This window comes from Salmo trutta, chromosome 5, assembly GCF_901001165.1.
Source record: "Salmo trutta chromosome 5, fSalTru1.1, whole genome shotgun sequence".
In the NCBI taxonomy this organism is placed as follows: Eukaryota; Metazoa; Chordata; class Actinopteri; order Salmoniformes; family Salmonidae; genus Salmo; species Salmo trutta.
The window spans coordinates 4,214,556-4,237,079 of record NC_042961.1 but is presented as its reverse complement, the minus strand read 5'-3'; the positions used below and the strand labels follow the sequence as shown (position 1 = coordinate 4,237,079).

At 44.0% G+C, this 22,524-nt stretch overlaps 1 protein-coding gene across 4 annotated transcripts in view; it reads right to left on the bottom strand.

Moving 5' to 3' along the window:
• The window catches only part of LOC115193529 (protein FAM135A), a 52,129-nt gene extending 30,721 nt beyond the window's left edge, over positions 1 to 21,408 (bottom strand). For 3 of the 4 annotated variants that reach the window (XM_029752237.1, XM_029752238.1, XM_029752239.1), the window contains exons 1-4: positions 21,125 to 21,408; positions 16,724 to 16,853; positions 8,565 to 8,644; positions 3,821 to 3,960 (exon numbers count right to left, since the gene is read on the bottom strand). In XM_029752237.1, coding sequence (XP_029608097.1) covers positions 3,821 to 3,960; positions 8,565 to 8,644; positions 16,724 to 16,800 — 297 coding nt within the window. In that variant the 5' untranslated portion in view covers positions 16,801 to 16,853; positions 21,125 to 21,408. The remainder of the gene's footprint in view (positions 1 to 3,820; positions 3,961 to 8,564; positions 8,645 to 16,723; positions 16,854 to 21,124) is intronic. The other variant, XM_029752236.1, reaches the window with a different exon arrangement.
• Positions 21,409 to 22,524: the final 1,116 nt, after the last annotated feature.

Below are 22,524 nucleotides of genomic sequence, written 5' to 3'. Positions count from 1 at the left end.
ATACCATCACACCACGTCTCTCTTCCTATATCCACACCATCACAACACGTCTCTCTTCCTATATCCATACCATCACACCACGTCTCTCTTCCTATATCCATACCGCGTCTCTCTTCCTATATCCATACCATCACACCACGTCTCTCTTCCTATATCCATACCATCACACCACGTCTCTCTTCCTATATCCATACCGCGTCTCTCTTCCTATATCCATACCATCACACCACGTCTCTCTTCCTATATCCATACCATCACACCACGTCTCTCTTCCTATATCCATACCATCATACCGCGTCTCTCTTCCTATATCCATACCATCACACCACGTCTCTCTTCCTATATCCATACCATCACACCACGTCTCTCTTCCTATATCCATACCATCACACCATGTCTCTCTTCCTATATCCATACCATCACACCATGTCTCTCTTCCTATATCCATACCGCGTCTCTCTTCCTATATTCATACCATCACACCGCGTCTCTCTTCCTATATCCATACCATCACACCACGTCTCTCTTCCTATATCCACACCATCACACCACGTCTCTCTTCCTATATCCATACCATCATACCACGTCTCTCTTCCTATATCCATACCATCACACCACGTCTCTCTTCCTATATCCATACCATCATACCATGTCTCTCTTCCTATATCCATACCATCATACCACGTCTCTCTTCCTATATCCATACCATCATACCACGTCTCTCTTCCTATATCCACACCATCACACCGCGTCTCTCTTCCTATATCCATACCATCACACCACGTCTCTCTTCCTATATCCATACCGCGTCTCTCTTCCTATATCCATACCATCACACCACGTCTCTCTTCCTATATCCATACCATCATACCACGTCTCTCTTCCTATATCCATACCATCATACCACGTCTCTCTTCCTATATCCACACCATCACACCGCGTCTCTCTTCCTATATCCATACCATCACACCATGTCTCTCTTCCTATATCCATACCATCATACCAGGTCTCTCTTCCTATATCCATACCATCACACCACGTCTCTCTTCCTATATCCATACCATCACACCACGTCTCTCTTCCTATATCCACACCATCACACCACGTCTCTCTTCCTATATCCATACCATCATACCACGTCTCTCTTCCTATATCCATACCATCATACCACGTCTCTCTTCCTATATCCATACCATCACACCACGTCTCTCTTCCTATATCCATACCATCACACCACGTCTCTCTTCCTATATCCATACCATCACACCACGTCTCTCTTCCTATATCCATACCATCATACCACGTCTCTCTTCCTATATCCATACCATCACACCACGTCTCTCTTCCTATATCCATACCATCACACCATGTCTCTCTTCCTATATCCATACCATCATACCAGGTCTCTCTTCCTATATCCATACCGCGTCTCTCTTCCTATATCCATACCATCATACCGCGTCTCTCTTCCTATATCCATACCATCATACCAGGTCTCTCTTCCTATATCCATACCATCACACCACGTCTCTCTTCCTATATCCACACCATCACACCATGTCTCTCTTCCTATATCCATACCATCACACCGCGTCTCTCTTCCTATATCCATACCATCACACCACGTCTCTCTTCCTATATCCATACCACATCTCTCTTCCTATATCCATACCATCACACCACGTCTCTCTTCCTATATCCATACCATCACACCGCGTCTCTCTTCCTATATCCATACCATCACACCACGTCTCTCTTCCTATATCCATACCACATCTCTCTTCCTATATCCATACCATCACACCACGTCTCTCTTCCTATATCCATACCATCATACCACGTCTCTCTTCCTATATCCACACCATCACACCATGTCTCTCTTCCTATATCCATACCGCGTCTCTCTTCCTATATCCATAACATCATACCACGTCTCTCTTCCTATATCCATACCATCACACCGCGTCTCTCTTCCTATATCCATACCATCACACCACGTCTCTCTTCCTATATCCATACCATCACACCGCGTCTCTCTTCCTATATCCATACCATCACACCACGTCTCTCTTCCTATATCCACACCATCACACCACGTCTCTCTTCCTATATCCATACCATCACACCACGTCTCTCTTCCTATATCCATACCGCGTCTCTCTTCCTATATCCATACCATCACACCGCGTCTCTCTTCCTATATCCATACCATCACACCACGTCTCTCTTCCTATATCCATACCATCACACCACGTCTCTCTTCCTATATCCACACCATCACAACACGTCTCTCTTCCTATATCCATACCATCACACCACGTCTCTCTTCCTATATCCATACCGCGTCTCTCTTCCTATATCCATACCATCACACCACGTCTCTCTTCCTATATCCATACCATCACACCACGTCTCTCTTCCTATATCCATACCGCGTCTCTCTTCCTATATCCATACCATCACACCACGTCTCTCTTCCTATATCCATACCATCACACCACGTCTCTCTTCCTATATCCATACCATCATACCGCGTCTCTCTTCCTATATCCATACCATCACACCACGTCTCTCTTCCTATATCCATACCATCACACCATGTCTCTCTTCCTATATCCATACCATCACACCATGTCTCTCTTCCTATATCCATACCATCACACCACGTCTCTCTTCCTATATCCATACCACGTCTCTCTTCCTATATCCACACCACGTCTCTCTTCCTATATCCACACCATCACACCACGTCTCTCTTCCTATATCCACACCACGTCTCTCTTCCTATATCCATACCATCACACCACGTCTCTCTTCCTATATCCACACCATCACACCATGTCTCTCTTCCTATATCCATACCATCACACCACGTCTCTCTTCCTATATCCATACCATCACACCACGTCTCTCTTCCTATATCCATACCATCACACCACGTCTCTCTTCCTATATCCACACCACGTCTCTCTTCCTATATCCACACCACGTCTCTCTTCCTATATCCACACCACGTCTCTCTTCCTATATCCACACCACGTCTCTCTTCCTATATCCACACCACGTCTCTCTTCCTATATCCATACCATCATACCACGTCTCTCTTCCTATATCCATACCATCACACCACGTCTCTCTTCCTATATCCACACCACGTCTCTCTTCCTATATCCACACCACGTCTCTCTTCCTATATCCACACCACGTCTCTCTTCCTATATCCATACCATCACACCGCGTCTCTCTTCCTATATCCACACCACGTCTCTCTTCCTATATCCATACCATCACACCACGTCTCTCTTCCTATATCCATACCATCACACCACGTCTCTCTTCCTATATCCATACCATCATACCACGTCTCTCTTCCTATATCCATACCATCACACCGCGTCTCTCTTCCTATATCCATACCATCATACCAGGTATTTATTTTATAACATGCTATTGTGAACAATATCCATGTGAGATATTAGGCTAAATTGTCTACATTATAGCTAAATAGCCTGCATCTAATTGGCCAATCATATGGATCACTGCAGTGCAGCTCAAACACACTCAGTATGAAGCAATGTATTGGGCATTGTAAGTAGTATGCTACTGTGGACATTTGAACACAGGCTAGCCAGAGCCTCAGTGAAAGTGAGCATATTGTCCTCTATAGCAGAACTGATTCTAACCAGCACAACGACAACTTGGTCATTGGTCAAGGTCTTAGCCTACAGTCTAGCTTCCTCGTCTCAGCCTACAGTCTAGCTTCCTCGTCTCAGCCTACAGTCTAGCTTCCTCGTCTCAGCCTACAGTCTAGCTTCCTTACCTTCTTCTCATCCAGCAGCATCATGATTTTGAACACCAGCACATCATTGACAACCACCTCCTCGTTCTTATAGAGGATCTGGAAGGTCTTGCTGCAGATGACGTCATCGACCACAGCTGCAGGGAAGGCCAGATCAGAACCTGTAATGAGAAGATATTTGTTTGCAGAAAACGTACATCAATACGCACTACTAGGTACCGGTGAGAAGTTGGCCAGTTATCTTCCTATGAACAGCTTACAGTACATGTTCCCTCTAGCAGACATCCAGGATGTCAGCTGGGACCTGGCAGCAGTCTGAGGCATGTCCTGGCAGCATAGACACAGCAAACAGACGCAGTCAGTCTGTTGTTTTTACACATGGCTGATGGCTTACAAGCCTGACTAACCATTTCCTATCCTTTCTAGGTGATTAACAGCACTACAGAACCTGCAACTATGTGATCAGCCGTGGAGAGACTAACGGCACTATAGAACCTGCAACTATGAGATCAGCCGTGGAGGAACTAACGGCACTATAGAACCTGCAACTATGAGATCAGCCGTGGAGGGACTAACGGCACTATAGAACCTGCAACTATGAGATCAGCCGTGGAGGAACTAACGGCACTATAGAACCTGCAACTATGAGATCAGCCGTGGAGGGACTAACGGCACTATAGAACCTGCAACTATGAGATCAGCTGTGGAGGGACTAACAGCACTATAGAACCTGCAACTATGTGATCAGCTGTGGAGGGACTAACAGCACTATAGAACCTGCAACTATGAGATCAGCTGTGGAGGGACTAACGGCACTATAGAACCTGCAACTATGAGATCAGCCGTGGAGGAACTAACAGCACTATAGAACCTGCAACTATGAGATCAGCCGTGGAGGAACTAACGGCACTATAGAACCTGCAACTATGAGATCAGCCGTGGAGGAACTAACAGCACTATAGAACCTGCAACTATGAGATCAGCCATGGAGGAACTAACGGCACTATAGAACCTGCAACTATGAGATCAGCCGTGGAGGAACTAACAGCACTATAGAACCTGCAACTATGTGATCAGCCGTGGAGGAACTAACGGCACTATAGAACCTGCACCTATGAGATCAGCTGTGGAGGGAAAGACCAGTGAGGAACAGGACTCCACCAACCCAGGATGGAAAACACCATACTGCAGGAGGAAAATACTTAAACTTTTAGTACTTTTCACCACTTAAAGTATAACACCAACTCTAGTCAATTGGGTGTACTACCAATGTCAGAGAGACCTGGCTGGCAAGAGACCAGAGACAAGGCCTCCTATTAACAGGCCACTTAGAAACGCCAGGGTTGAGGTGAGGAGGAAGAACCAATCACATTCAGCTAAAGCCCTCAGCCTCTCACTGACTCCTATCAGACTCAGAGCAGAAAACACTGGAGCATCCTGTAATCATATCAGGCTCAGAGCAGAAAACACTGGAGCATCCTGCAATCATATCAGGCTCAGAGCAGAAAACACTGGAGCATCCTGTAATCATATCAGGCTCAGAGCAGAAAACACTGGAGCATCCTGCAATCATATCAGGCTCAGAGCAGAAAACACTGGAGCATCCTGCAATCTCATCCTCATTTGTCCCCTGTTAATCCTCATTGTGACAGGAGGATTGGTTGTTGGGGGACAGAATGCAGCGTATTGTGAGGCTGGAGTGGAGGAAGCGAAGGCATTCCTCTCAGTGCCGATCAGGGCAGGGATGAGCTGTGACTGTTCCAGGCTGCCAGGACTCAGAAAAGAGCTGGGAACAAGGCTGGTTTTGTGAGATCAACCAGTCCTGCCACTCTGCCAGCTCCAAAGCAACAACAAGACCCAAAAGGAGGAGTAGACCAAATCCACATTCATCTGAAGGGCTTCCCTCAAAGTCTTTCAACCAAGAGTATCACTGTCAGTTCCAATGGATATTCAACTAACACATTGGAACTGTAGGTGAATAGCATCTTTCACATTGAAATAGACAGCTTCACCATCCTGGAACGCACAAAATCAGACCAGACGATTTAGAGAACTTCATATCATATTTACCATCTGTCAGCTTGGTGCCCTTTGAGATAACCTCTCTGACAAATGAATCAACCACACAGCCTAGCTTTTATAGATGGTCACGTACACTAGAAAATAGTATCAAGGACCCAGTTCCTTAATGTCCAGCCTAATCATTCCCTTCATAGTAAAATATGTTGAAGGAGAACCAAGAACTTAAACTAAACCCTCCCAAATGATGAACAATATGTAACCTGCTACACTCGCAATCCCAAAACATCTCTGTTAATGAAGCATAACGAATGGTTATAAAGCATACGGCACCACTTGGTCTCGGACCATAATTCCATCTTCCTCTCACATCGCTACAAACAGAACGTTACATCTGAAAAACCTTGGATAAAGTATGTGAAGGATTGGTCTGAAATAAATATGGACATGTTAAAAGGCTGCTTTGACTGCACCATTTGGGAGGAATTATGTGACAAACAAAAACATTGAGGAACTGAATGGGACCATCGCCGACTACACACAGTTTGTTCTGAATGGGACCATCGCCGACTACACACAGTGTGTTCTGAATGGGACCATCGCCGACTACACACAGTGTGTTCTGAATGGGACCATCGCCGACTACACACAGTGTGTTCTGAATGGGACCATCGCCGACTACACACAGTGTGTTCTGAATGGGACCATCGCCGACTACACACAGTGTGTTTTGAATGGGACCATCGCCGACTACACACAGTGTGTTTTGAATGGGACCATCGCCGACTACACACAGTGTGTTTTGAATGGGACCATCGCCGACTACACACAGTGTGTTCTGAATGGGACCATCGCCGACTACACACAGTGTGTTCTCAATGGGACCATCGCCGACTACACACAGTGTGTTCTCAATGGGACCATCGCCGACTACACACAGTGTGTTCTCAATGGGACCATCGCCGACTACACACAGTGTGTTCTCAATGGGACCATCGCCGACTACACACAGTGTGTTCTCAATGGGACCATCGCCGACTACACACAGTGTGTTCTCAATGGGACCATCGCCGACTACACACAGTGTGTTCTCAATGGGACCATCGCCGACTACACACAGTGTGTTCTCAATGGGACCATCGCCGACTACACACAGTGTGTTCTGAATGGGACCATTGCTGACTACATACAGTGTGTTCTGAAAGTATTCAGACAACGTTGACATTTTCTGCATGTTGTTACGTTACATCCTTATTCTAAAATTGATTAAAAAAAATAATCCACACACAATACCCCATAATGACAAAGCGAAAACAGGTTCTTAGAAATGTTTGTAACCCCCCCCCAAAAAAACAGAAATACCTTATTTACATAAGTATTCAGACCCTTTGCTGTGAGACTCGAAATTGAGCTCAGGTGCATCCTGTTTCCATTGATCATCCTTGAGGATGTTTCTACAACTTGATTGGAGTCCACCTGTTGTAAATTCAATTGATTGGACATGCTTTGGAAAGCCACACAGCTGTCTATATAAAAGGTCCCACAGTTGACATTGCATGTCAGAGGAAAAACCAAGCCATGAGGTCCAAGGAATTGTCCGTACAGATCCGAGACAGGATTGTGTTGAGGCACAGATCTGGGAAAGGGTATCAAACAATGTCTGCAGCAATCGGGGGAGAAGGGCTTTGGTCAGGGAAGTGACCAAGAACACGATGGTAACTCTGACAGAGCTCCAGAGTTCCTCTGACCTGAATGCCAAGCGTCAAGTCTGGAGGAAACCTGGCACCATCTCTACAGTGAAGTATGGTGGTGGCAGCACTATGCTGTGGGGATGTTTTTCAGCAGCAGGGACTGAGAGACTAGTCAGGATCGAGGGAAAGATGAACGGAGCAAAGTACAGAGATCATTGATGAAAACATGTTCCAGAGTGCTCAGGACTTCAGACTGGGGCGAAGGTTCACCTTCCAACAGGACAACGACTCTAAGCACACAGCAAAGACAACGCAGGAGTGGCTTCGGGACAAGTCTCTGAATGTCCTTGAGTGGCCCAGCCAGAGCCCGGACTTGAACCCGATCGAACATCTCTGGAGTAGAGGTCGACCGATTAAGATTTTTCAACGGCGATACCGATTATTGGAGGAACAAAAAAAGCCGATACCGATTCATCGGACGATTTTTTTTATTTTGGAATTAATGTGAAGAACATGGAAGCGCTGTTCTTGGAGAGAGTAGTGAGGGCAGGAGTGAGAATTGCCACTGACCTGACACACCCACTCAACCAGGAGTACAGCTCCTACCATCAGGCTGCAGATACTGACTCCATCTTTACAAAACCCCCAGAGCCCAGAAATCAGCAATTTCCACCAGTATAAGTCAACTGAATAAACAACTAACCCCTACTGTGCTGTGATGTGGTTTGAGATGCAAGACAAATTTCCTGAAAACAGACACACAAATTATTATTATTAATAATACAAAAGAAGGCGATTTCTTTATGGTTGAAACACACACAACTAAAGCATTTTAGCGAGAGAGAGCGAGCGAGAGAGCGAGAGCAAGAGCGAGCGAAAGAGAGAGCGAGAGAAAGAGCGAGCGAGAGAAAGAGCGAGCGAGCGAGAGAAAGAGCGAGCGAGAGAAAGAGCGAGCGAGAGAGAGAAAGAGCGAGCGAGAGAGCGAGAGAAAGAGCGAGCGAGCGAGAGAACGAGAGAAAGAGCGAGAGAGCGAGAGAGAGAGTGTGTTAACTAACCTGGTGGGTGGAGTAGACTGGCCTCTACTTTGTGAGGGACTCGTGGTGGCACTTTCATACTGGCACGGATCTGGTAGAACCTGGGAGACAAACAAACAGTTAGCAATGAAAACAACAGAGAGGACATAGAGTTCAGAGGTCAGCCCTACCAGGACTGGAACCCAGGCTCTTGCAGCTGTCAGTCCAACATCTTGATGAGGCAGGTAGACACGGCATGTTCTAGTCCAAGGTCTCTAAAAAATGTAGGAATTCTAAGCACAGAACTCATTTGATGGGACATACTGTAGCTTTAACCCAATGGAAATTAGAACAATTGGCCTATTAAAAATCTGTAGCCTACAGAGCCTTCCGGAAGTATTCACACCCCTTGACTTTTCCCACATTCTGGTGTGTTACAGCCTGAATTTACAATGGATTAAATGTTGTTTTTTTGTCACTTGCCTACACACCATAATTACAAAGTAGAATATGTTTTTAGATTTTTTTTTACAGATTAATAAAAGATGAAAAGCTGAAATGTCTTAAATCAATAAGTATTCAACCCCTTTGTTGAGTCAAGCCTAAATAAGTTCAGGAGTAAACATGTGCTTAACAAGTCACATAATAAGTTGCATGGACTCACTGTGTGTGCAATAATAGTGTTTAACATGATTTTTGAATGACTACCTCATCTCTGTACCCCACACACAGAATTATCTGTAAGATCCCTTAGTCGAGTAGTGAATTTCAAACACAGATTCTAATGCCTCGCAAAGAAGGGTACCTATTGGTAGATTGGTACAAATAAAAAAAGCAGACATTGAATATCCCTTTGAGCATGGTCAAGTTATTAACTACACTTTGGATGGTGTATCAATACACCCAGTCACTACAAAGATACAGGCGTCCTTCCTAACTCAGTTGCCGGAGAGGAAGGAAACCGCTCAGGGATTTCACCATGAGGCCAATGGTAAGTTTAAAAAGGTTAGAGTTTAATGGCTGTGAAAGGAGAAAACTCAATCAACAACACTGTAGTTACTCTACAATACGAACCTAAATGACAGAGAAAAAATGTCTGTACAGAATAAAAATATTCCAAAACATGCATCCTGAGATTACTGTATTTCATTTTCAATAAATTTGCAAACATTTCTAAAAACATTTTGTCATGAGGTTGTGTGTGTAGATGGGTGAGAAACATCTATTTAATCCATTTTGAATCCAGGCTGTAACAACATGTGGAACAGGTCAGGAGGTATGAATACTTTGTGAAGGCAGTGTATAGAAAGAGTAAGTGTCTGGTTCTGTTGGAGTAACCTATAGGCCTGTAGTTAGGAGCGGAGACAGGGGAGAGACAGCCTCGTAAGAAGAAAACAGTCTGTGTAGGTTTACTAAGGCATGTAAAACGAGCTTTCACTTTTCATGAATGAATAATGAGCACTTTCTTTAACACTCACTCGTGTGTTAAACTCACATTTAAAGTATTGATGAGTAAAGAAAGACCAGGGCCCATATTCAAACAAACATGTACTGATCTGGGATCAGTTCTCTCTTTACAATCATAATGAATAAGATCACATGACAGCCTGGGTGGACCTGATCCTAGAACAGCAGTCCTACTCTGAGACTGTCTGCTGGTCAGTGCTCTGCTCAGGACAGGACAGTATTACAACAGTATTATTACATTTTGAATGTACATTTCCAAGATGTGGAAGATATGTTTGGCTGGTATAACCTGACTACTAGACTAGCTCGAAGCCGTGGCTGGTATAACCTGACTACTAGACTGGCTCGAAGCCGTGGCTGGTATAACCTGACTACTAGACTAGCTCGAAGCCGTGGCTGGTATAACCTGACTACTAGGCTGGCTCGAAGCCGTGGCTGGTATAACCTGACTACTAGACTGGCTCGAAGCCGTGGCTGGTATAACCTGACTACTAGGCTGATTCAGAGCCGTGGCTGGTATAACCTGACTACTAGGCTGGCTCGAAGCCGTGGCTGGTATAACCTGACTACTAGACTGGCTCGAAGCCGTGGCTGGTATAACCTGACTACTAGACTAGCTCGAAGCCGTGGCTGGTATAACCTGACTACTAGGCTGGCTCGAAGCCGTGGTTGGTATAACCTGACTACTAGGCTGATTCAGAGCCGTGGCTGGTATAACCTGACTACTAGGCTGGCTCGAAGCCGTGGTTGGTATAACCTGACTACTAGGCTGATTCAGAGCCGTGGCTGGTATAACCTGACTACTAGGCTGATTCAGAGCCGTGGATGGCATAACCTGACTACTAGACTGACTCGAAGCCGTGGCTGGTATAACCTGACTACTAGGCTGGCTCGAAGCCGTGGCTGGTATAACCTGACTACTAGGCTGATTCAGAGCCGTGGCTGGTATAACCTGACTACTAGACTGGCTCGAAGCCGTGGCTGGTATAACCTGACTACTAGGCTGATTCAGAGCCGTGGCTGGTATAACCTGACTACTAGGCTGATTCAGAGCCGTGGCTGGTATAACCTGACTACTAGGCTGGCTCGAAGCCGTGGCTGGTATAACCTGACTACTAGGCTGATTCAGAGCCGTGGCTGGTATAACCTGACTACTAGACTGGCTCGAAGCCGTGGCTGGTATAACCTGACTACTAGGCTGATTCAGAGCCGTGGCTGGTATAGCCTGACTACTAGACTGGCTCAAAGCCATGGCTGGTATAACCTGACTACTAGGCTGACTCGAAGCCGTGTGTGTGTGTGTGTGTGTGTGTGTCTGATGCTGCAGCAGCACCAGAAAGGAGCAGCCTATCCCACTGTTGTGTCCGTCTGAACCACATCCCATGTTTGTTTCCTGACTCGCCATATGTTTCCAATGGAAGGAAAGCAGACAGCAGGACACAGACCAAAATACACTAGGATATGGACTAGTCTTATATCACATCTACGTAGCAGACACAGGACTCTGCATATGAGGGGCTGTTGAGATCACTATGGATCAATGTTCCCTCTAAGCTGCGCTCGTGCGTAGCTCCCTGGGACTGCCGGACAGAAGAAATATCAGCCCTCGCAGAGAAGCAGGAGATTGAACACTATTCAACTTTATAACGTTTTCCCCTTTAGATAAAACTATCAATGATTCGCTCTACTGTGGGAATTGTGATCGAATCAATGCAATATTAGCCACTTTCAATGTAACATATCGAAACAAAACGAACTATGCAAGACTTAGTTTGCAAAACTAACTGTGCAAGAGATTTTGTTGTAGGCAGAACACATCGGAGTAGGAATCTATTGTATTGACATGTAGGACTCAGTGTACTCTGCACCAAGATGCGTTTGATTTGAGATCAAAGCAACAGCTGCATGTGGCCACGTGTTCACATTCTGTTCATATCCTGTTAGTTAGTGAGTTATTAACCCAGTTATAGATCATTAGTAGTCAGCAATAGGGGAGGGATTGCTAGTTAGTTAGTGAATTATTAACCCAGTTATAGATCATTAGTAGTCAGCAATAGGGGAGTGATTACTAGTTAGTTAGTGAGTTATTAACCCAGTTATAGATCATTAGTAGTCAGCAATAGGGGAGGGATTGCTAGTTAGTTAGTGAGTTATTAACCCAGTTATAGATCATTAGTAGTCAGCAATAGGGGAGTGATTACTAGTTAGTTAGTGAGTTATTAACCCAGTTATAGATCATTAGTAGTCAACAATAGGGGAGGGATTACTAGTTAGTGAGTTATAAACCCAGTTATAGATCATTAGTAGTCAGCAATAGGGGAGGGATTACTAGTTAGTTAGTTAGTTAGTTGTTAGTCCAGTTATAGATCATTAGTAGTCAACAATAGGGGAGGGATTACTAGTTAGTTAGTGAGTTATTAACCCAGTTATAGATCATTAGTAGTCAACAATAGGGGAGGGATTACTAGTTAGTTATTAACCCAGTTATAGATCATTAGTAGTCAACAATAGGGGAGGGATTACTAGTTAGTTAGTTATTAACCCAGTTATAGATCATTAGTAGTCAACAATAGGGGAGTGATTACTAGTTAGTTAGTGAGTTGTTAGTCCAGTTATAGATCATTAGTAGTCAACAATAGGGGAGGGATTACTAGTTAGTTAGTGAGTTATTAACCCAGTTATAGATCATTAGTAGTCAGCAATAGGGGAGGGATTACTAGTTAGTTATTAACCCAGTTATAGATCATTAGTAGTCAACAATAGGGGAGGGATTACTAGTTAGTGAGTTATTAACCCAGTTATAGATCATTAGTAGTCAACAATAGGGGAGGGATTGCTTCCTACATTTCTAGACATCTTTGAAAAGCCAGTCTGGTAAAGAGCACTTTGTTTTTCTTAAAAAGGGGAGTGTTAGATTATTCATGCCTGTCTCATAATACAAGTAGCCAATAGGCAGACAGTAGAATCATTTGTCTGATTCTCTGTAATAATAGTATGGGAATAATAATGCATTTTATTTTGGAAAGTGGTTTCTTGCATCCAACAACAACATTCTCAGTCACCTCCTTGTCTGAAGGACAAGTGGATTAACAGGTTAATGTCAAGTCTAAAGTCTCATGGAATGTAGGCCTACATTGAACACCACACATTGCTACTGTAGGCTGAATGATATAACAGCTGTTTCCATGTTAAAATTATATGGGATGCATTTTGTCCATTGTTTTTGATAGTAGGCCACTCTGGTAGACCACTCTAAATGATTATCAAATAGCCACAGTTGCCTACCTGACCATTGTCTGAAAGTGTAACTTAAAGCAGGTACAGCCTCAGTGTTCACAGTAAACACACACTGGAAGTTGCACAGAATTTTCACAACTTTCAAGTTTGCACTCAGCAGACCTGAAAATGAGAGGGAACATTGCTATGGAAACAAAACTGTTTTTTATCTAGCTCAAAAAGTGGCTTTGGTGCTGGGCGTGGCAATGAGCACGTCTCAGTGTGGCTACATCTTAGAGAACATTTTAGAGGCCCCCTTCTTGGCTCTATAGATACAACATTTTGCAGTTTTAAAGCAAATTTTCTGCGATTCTACATATTCTGCCATGGAACTGAGAGAAAATGATGCAGTTTTAATGCTAGTTTCCTGCTATTCTACATATTCTGCCATGGAACTGAGAGAAAATGATGCAGTTTTAATGCTAGTTTCCTGCTATTCTACATATTCTGCCATGGAACTGAGAGAAAATGATGCAGTTTTAATGCTAGTTTCCTGCTATTCTACGCATTTTGCCATGGCTAATGCTGTGTTCTTTTTCTCAAACATTATAACAAAATTAATACCGCTAAATACATTGTTTTGGAATTTTTTATTCTCCCTGAATGTCAAGCTTTTATTTTGGTGATGGTTAATTCTTAAAGATGATATTAAAATATTCACAGAGTGTACAGAACATTAGGAACACCTTCTTAATATTGAGTTGCACCCCCTTTTGCCCTCAGAACAGCCTCAAAATCATTTTAGAAAGTGTTCCACAGGGATGCTGGCCCATGTTGACTCCAATGCTTCCCACAGTTGTGTCAAGTTGGCTGGATGTCCTTTGGGAGGTGGACCATTCTTGATACACACGGGAAACTGTTGAATGTGAAAAACCCAGCAGTGTTGCAGTTCCTGACACACTCAAACCTGTGCGCCTGGCACCTACTACCATACCCCGTTCAAAGGCACTTAAATGTTTTGTCTTGCCCATTCACCCTCTGAATGGCACACATACACAATCCATGTCTCAATTGTCTAAAGGCTTCAAAATCATTCTTTAACCTGTCTCCTCCCCTTCATCTACACTGATGGAAGTGGATTTAACAAGTGACATCAAGAAGGGATCATAGACTGAACAGGTGAAAGCTAAGTCATAGAAATAGTAGGTATTCATAATGTTTTGTCCACTATGTATATTAGGTCCATTATTTGTTCTACATATTTTATATCTGGTTTTAGTCATTTAAGTTCACAATGCAATTGTTTTTCCATCACGAAAATTCATAAAATAAAAAACAGTTTGGACTTAGGTGAACAGTTTAGGCTGCCTGCCCAAGGATTACAATGGAAGAAAAATCCCTGCAATACAACGGTGGATAGAGGCCACTGTGAAGCAGGAAGCAAAAAGAGAGCTTTCCATCCTCTCTGAAGCCGACGTCATGGGAACTCTGTTGGGGGAATATCTAGGCCGCAGCCGGCTTCCTGCTCTGCTCCACAGCTGCTCTGCTCCACAGCTGAGTCCACTACAACCAGACACTCAGCCAGACTGCATTCTGATGGCTACAGACACATTGTTCACTTAGTGCAGACTAGTGTCACGCTACACTGGAATGTCAGCTTCCAGAGTAGTTCAGGCCTCAGGGACCGTGAAGAGTCAATGTTACAGTAGGACAATCTCCGTGATGAACATCAATGTACAGTATGGAGATAAAGATCTGAAGGCATGTCAGTATCTCAGTGGTCTTGTCTTGCGGACGCCAACCGTTGCTGCAAGAAGCACATTTGGCCTTAAGGTTGTAAACATTACAAAGGCGTCAATGTGTACAAGAGGAGAGGCTAGATAGGCTTTCTAATGAGTTCATTGTAGAATGATGTGCAGAGAAGAGCCCAAATCACTACTAAATTCATGTTTATCATTGAGCTTAAAATGTCACGCCATAAACCACACATTATTTTGTGAAAGCTGGAAAGGCAAGGCTCTTATTGTAAAGGTTAGACCCACAGCCACTGTTAACACAAACCACCACCTAGCTGTCACAGCACAGCTACACTGCCATTGTGAAGCAATAAGGGAACCTAAGGGAACTCTGCATTCTAACATGAATGAAACACCACAACAATGGCAAGTCATGTGACCTGTCCTTGTCAAGACAATGGTCGTCAGGTCCTGTGTTAATATACACAAACCCTTGGACCCTGAAAAAGCCTGTTTTTCTACTTGGCTGAGGAAGACTGCTACTTTTGGTCTCTGCACTACATGTATGCCAGTGAAGACGGGGTTCCATGGCCATTACCACACCATGCTCCACCATCAGGGCTGTGTTCATTAGGTATTAAATGGAAGGAAACAGATTGAAACAAGGAGGGACTACCTGAACTTGTCCAATAAGAAACACTCATTTTCATTTTGTTTACCAGTGTGTGTCTTATTGAACACAACCCAGACCATAATGAAGAGATCACTCATCAGACATAATGGTTGTGTGTTTAACTACTCAGACCTGATGACTTGGGTGACAGGTTTCTAATACCACGTACAGGAACCATCTAGACTGGATTCCTCTCAAAAGGTAGCATGAAGCTTGCACATGGCATGCATCAGCGGTGGATGGAAATAACAACTCCTAGTCAAACGAGTGCATTTACAAACGGGACTAATAGACTATAGCAACATCAGTAGTCTGGAAGCGTGCGGTAGTCTTGCTTAACATAGATATGACAGAGTCCCTCTGCTCAAAATGTCTACAAATAGTGTCCCTTTAAATAAAGTCAGTCAGGCCTCTTGAGGTGAGCCAGTGTTTACTTGCTAGTCAACTCAACGACCCCAGGCGGGGGCTTTCTACTCAGACTGATTTAGAAGGTGGAGGATGAGGACTTTTCCACGCACAAATCAATATAAACGGGCATTTGAATGAATGATCAATAGCGTGTCTGAAAAGCTGGACATCATTTTAATACGATTATGAGATGGAAGAATGTCACGATCAGAATGTTCACGTGCAGAGAGAGGAACCTACGTGGAGGATATAGGCTTGTTATTATCACTGACCAACATGTCTCAATTCAACCTCTTTGCCTTGAAACGGATTTGAATAATCCTCCTGGTATCATCATTATGGTTCAGCTAAGGAAAAGTGGCCCACCCCAAGATACCTGGCATTGCCACCATATCTTAATCATATCCATTAGAACAGGGCGTGTGACATCTATATTGACATCAAAACGTCACCATCAGACTTCCTTTCATTTACAAAATAGGGACTGAGGGCTAAGTGAGGATGAACGTTTCAGTCCCTGTAACTTCAAGCAATAACAACAGTATAACACTAAATGTAAAGTTATTCAGAAAGTTGAAAATCGAGACCCGTGGAATTTCCCCAGAAAGCCTTGGTGTGCTTGATAAACAGGACAGTGTAGAAGCAACACCACAGAGAGCTGACAGTCAGTCTGCAGAGCAGTGACGAAGAGACAGACTCACCCTCTCTGGAACAGGTCCACATTGTAGAACTTGTGGAGCTCAACAGAGAACTCCACCGTGGCCTGCACCTCGCTCATCTTTGGCTTCAGAGACAGACAGAGGGCTTACATCACCTGGGACATTATGACCCCTGTGGAAGGAGGAGAGCATCCATGTGAGTTACCTGAACTGATGTGAAGAGGACTTATCATCACACTGGTCACAAATACAGGAACAACCTCCAGGTCTTTCTCTCTTCACACTAGTAGAGAATTACAGTGGAGCATGTGTTCTCATCACACACACCCTCGGGCGGTCAGGCACTCAGCCACACACACACACACACACACACACACACACACACACACACACACACACACACACACACACACACACACACACACACACACACACACACACACACAAAGTAAAAATCACGCAGGCACGCACACACCTAGTCAACAGCAAACAAACAGTCGTACTTGGCTCAGCTGTTTCCAATAACAAGCACCGAACACCCAATCCAAACAGACCCATGAGGGCTGCTGCCTGCTGGGTACTCTGCTTCAGATGTAAATAACATGTCTTTCCTAATTGGCTGGCAGCTCAGCCAAACAGAGAGAGAGGGTGGGGGGAGACAGAGAGAGAGGGATGGGGGACAGAGAGAGTATGGGGGGGAAAGGAACAGCTATGAATCACATGCTAAAATAATCCTGAAATACTATATCAACTACTGGACAATATTAGAAATACACCAACTACATCTCCCACAGGCCCTCCTACAGGGCCTCCTACAGGGCCTCCTACAGGGCCTCCTACAGGGCCTCCTACAGGGCCTCCTACAGGGCCTCCTACAGGGCCTCCTACAGGGCCTCAAATTAATTCAATATGTTTTGCTCTCAACTTAGTCAAGCAAAGTCTTAGGGACAGAGGAGAATTGAAACTAGTCTGACACACACAGGTGGGACGAAGACCCAGAGGGCAGATTCGGCGCAGTGGAGCTGAGAGAAATTGGCATAGCAAAATCACCCAGAAGCCCTTTAAATTACTAATGTGAGGAATGAATAAATGACAGTCTTGTAGACCTAATTGTGACATGTTCCTGGCAATGAAAGCAGACTTGAGTTGGAGGGGGAAGACAATATGGCCGGCTGCAGATTTGAAGGAGATAGATGGCTTAGATGTGACTGAACTAAAGAGACCTGGGCTGGGTTGTTTAGAAAACACACAGGAAAGAGGCCAAGTAGGGCAGAGAGGGTACAGCTAGCAGGGTTGTTATGATATCTAATGCCAAGGAAGCCTTGAATACAGACTGTATAGATCTCTCCCTAACACTCTCTTTCTCCCACCAAGTCTGTCATGTTCTGTCTCTCTGATCTCTGACTTTCTCTCTCCGTCTCTACCTCTCTCTCTGGCCCTCTCTATCCGTTTCTCTCTTCCCTTCTCTCGTTTTCCTCTCTCTCCATCTCCCTGCCCCCACTCGTTCACTCAGAGATGAAGGAGGGAGACAAACAACAAGACTGGCATGGTTTTCTCAGGCAGATAACCAGAGAGACTTATGTATTCATAAACAACCAAGGCAAGTCACCATATATAACAAGCTCTCCATCTTACAGCAAGGAAGGCTGTAAATTATTGAGTGAAAATGCAGGGAATTTACTTTAATCATATCAACACCGTATTCATAAAGCTTCTCCTCAGAGTAGGAGTGCGGATCTGGGAACAGTTATGCATTTTAGATTATAATGAATGGACAGGGAGGACCTGATTCTAGATCAGCACTCCTCCTCTAGGCAATGCTTCACTTATTAATACAGGCACATAAATTATAGGATAGACAAGAATATCACTGTCTAACTCTAACAGGAGCATCATCCATAGACAGGCTGCAAGAAAATGAGAACACGGTCTCTGGGTTTCCATAGTTTCCATAGTTTCCATAGCCATGTCATAAAGTGGAGGTGCTGGGAGCAGGGCGTGTTAAAACCTGTTGCACATTTCTCTTATATGGGACAACACCAGTACCTGCATCTGCATGCTTCACAAAGCAAAGTGCATTCAAATGGAGATGGCATGGCTATCTGAAACAGGGCCAGAGATAGTTGTGCCTAGCCATCTTTAATTAGAACATGTGTTATATTTCTCAACTGAGTGCAAAGTTTCAGTTTGAGTCATCAAATGGGTTCCTTTAAGTTGGAAATAGTTTGAAAACGTTGTGGTGGTGAGCTGCTCCGAGTGCAGTTACAAAGCCTAGATCCACTAAGTTATGTCTACCAGCAGGGTATTTGCTTTGCATAGCAGAGTGTGCACGCTGGTTTAGGCTACTGTTTGCATGGCCAGCTACCCATTTACTAAGTGAACAAACAAACAAACAGTCAAATGACTGAGATTTAGTAACTCAATCACAATTCACAACTGAACTGACAGAATGGCGCACAACAATACAGTCTAGATCTAAGACAACATTACAGATTGTACTGATGAGGAAACAGGGGAATGTAGCCTACTTAAGATCAACCGGAGAGTCACCCTTATTGTTCTTCCCTCATAACTCTGCATGATGCAGACTAGAACACATCTAGGTTACAGTACAGTATACTTAGCTAGTATGCATGTGCTTTTCTAATCAGTTGTGTAGTGAGGTGCCAACCCGTTTCCTTCCTGAGTGCAGCTATGTGCACTGGCTGATTAATAATTCACCTTATAATAATCTATGGAATTCACACTCCACTCCCTGGTCTTTTGAAGCCAGTGCTATTCCTGGAAGTTAAATGATTGTAAAGAAACAGTACGCTCCATTCATGAATATGACAGTTTCAGTTTATTGATCTTTGCCAAGCAAAACAACTAGCTACCTGTGTCTGTGAATGCTCTCTGAGCGTCTTTAACAATCATACATGTAGTCTACCTGGCTCTTTTTCCAACCTGAGCGTCTTTAACAATCATACCTGTAGTCTACCAGGCTCTTTTTCCAACCTGAGCATCTTTAACAATCATACCTGTAGTCTACCAGGCTCTTTTTCCAACCTGAGCATCTTTAACAATCATACCTGTAGTCTACCAGGCTCTTTTTCCAACCTGAACGTCTTTAACAATCATACCTGTAGTCTACCAGGCTCTTTTTCCAACCTGAGCGTCTTTAACAATCATACATGTAGTCTACCAGGCTCTTTTTCCAACCTGAGCATCTTTAACAATCATACCTGTAGTCTACCAGGCTCTTTTTCCAACCTGAGCGTCTTTAACAATCATACCTGTAGTCTACCAGGCTCTTTTTCCAACCTGAGCGTCTTTAACAATCATACCTGTAGTCTACCAGGCTCTTTTTCCAACCTGAGCGTCTTTAACAATCATACCTGTAGTCTACCAGGCTCTTTTTCCAACCTGAGCGTCTTTAACAATCATACCTGTAGTCTACCAGGCTCTTTTTCCAACCTGAGCGTCTTTAACAATCATACCTGTAGTCTACCAGGCTCTTTTTCCAACCTGAGCGTCTTTAACAATCATACCTGTAGTCTACCAGGCTCTTTTTCCAACCTAGTCACACTCTTGACAGTGAGTCTATGAGGATACTTCAACATTGTGTAGGTAGCTTGTAAGGTAGGTAGTTACGCAACTGAACAGCAATAACATTTTGACAACTTACTGAGAAGATATACTGACTGAGAAGAGGTATAACATGGTATAGCTAGTTAGCTAACGTTAACTAGTTACCTTGACTGACGGAACGTATGACAGTTCAGGGGAGAGTAACATTAATATCCCAGGTCTAGGAGCGTACTAATTAAGGGTTATGCTTCGGTAGTTAGTTAGCTATGTAACACAGACATACAGCACTTAGTTTATAAAGGTCCTGTTGATTGAGCAACTTACATAGGCCTACTATTTCCTCTAAAGTTTCACAGGCTCATTCTCAGATGTTGAAATATTCTGTGACCATCCCTTACTGCAAACAAGGACAGAATGAATCATCACACAATCTGTCTCCCTAGTGTAGTTAGCTACCTAGCCCGTTTCTACCGTCAAAACGGCATAGCAAGATAACTAGTTCACTAGGAATTCTGTCAACTAACTAGCTGGGGTTTCTTCAGAAGAAACAGACAACATATTGAGTCAACAACGTACAGTAGTTATATAGATAATGTGTTGGCTACAGTAGTTAACGTTAGTTAAAGTAGCTGTCAGTCTCACCACATAACGTTAGCTAGCTAACGTTACATTGCTAGTTTTGCAGTAACTAGCTAACCGTCCTTACTTAGCTAGCCAGCACGATAACTTTAAACTCGTAGCTAGCTAACTAGCTAATCTTTCAAGCTGTAAAGCAGCAGCCAATGGCTTTATTTTCACACCTCGGATCTGTGCTGTAACGGTACCGTCATCTAGTAGCGAGCTAGCTAGCTCGTTGATCTACTCAGTACTCACCAGATTCTGTGACGACAGATCACTTCTTCTGATAGTTAAAATACCAAATACTATAACAAAACAGCATTAAGCCGACTTCAAAACCAAACGGGACAACGACATGGGTAGTCAATCCAGTCCCTTGATCTTGCACACAGCTTCGGCAGCCTGGCAAGGCTAGCGACGTTTGGGTTGAAAAAAAGGAAAACAGTGGAAGCGACCACGCACGTTCTCGAACATAAAAACTGCGCAGTTGCTGCGCAGATCCTGTCAAGTGGTACTCTGACGTCCTTGCCGGTGACACTTTTGGTGCTTTCAGGACAACTGGGAACTCAGAAATAACCGAGGTCAAATCATGAACTTGCCCTTCACACCTCTGGCCATAGCCACACCGATTGTTTGCTAGGGCTCATGGTTGCCAGGGGCCTTATCACACAGTGAGGTCAGCCAATCACATCTTTGGTTCCAGATCCCCAAATCCTGCCTCCCTCTCTGTCTCCTTCAAGCAGACACAGAGAGACAAGCAAGCTCATCTCTGACCTGCACAACAACAGGTGGACTCACTCATATCTCTTTGACATGTGGGATGGTGTACTTGCACAAAGTGAGTGTGTAAGATGTATTTAATTATTGCTTGTTGTTCTTTATAGTTTTTACTATTGCCTATTGCATTCTGCCTCTGTGTATATCGTTGGTAGCATACCCATTTATACAGTCCTTCATTACAATTATCATTGCTCTCTTGCTATCATATAGTATGTACAATTTATTCATTACCCCTGTTTTCTGTCCAGTACAGAACTACTACCATTTCACTACCTTTCCATGTACATTTCATCCATGTGTGTGTGTCTGTGTGTGTGTGTCAATAAAGTATCCTTGTGTGTAACTCTGAGGTTGCCTTATTCCTTTTTACTGGGGAATAACTAGCAGGTTAAAGATCAGCCCAAATGGAGAGTCACTCTCTTTTAGGTACCATAGAGAATGATAGAGGACTCTAGTGCCCAAAAGCCTGTTTTAGCATTGGCAGGGTCAGTGAGGGCTTTCAACATTTAAGTCGTTTACTGGGTTGGACTTCCTATGTGTTGAGGAGGGATCACACAATGCCATCCAGGTCAGCAGGAGGGATCAGCCAATGAATTATACCTGTGAGCTAATATTCCATACCTGCAGGTGGCAGTAATTCCCCAACCGTGCCTTTATAGCTGTTCAAACACACTCAAGGTGGTAGTATGCACACTTTCAGTTTGTTTATCAACTCATTGAAAATGAACTACTTCAAAATGGAGATGGCCTCAATGGCGCACTCACAGACTCCATGATGGGACAGATACAAAGAAGAGTCCTCTATCATTCTCTATGAGTGGTAATTGTTAGGACTGATATGACAGATCCAGATTCCTCACTGATTGAGTTTAGAT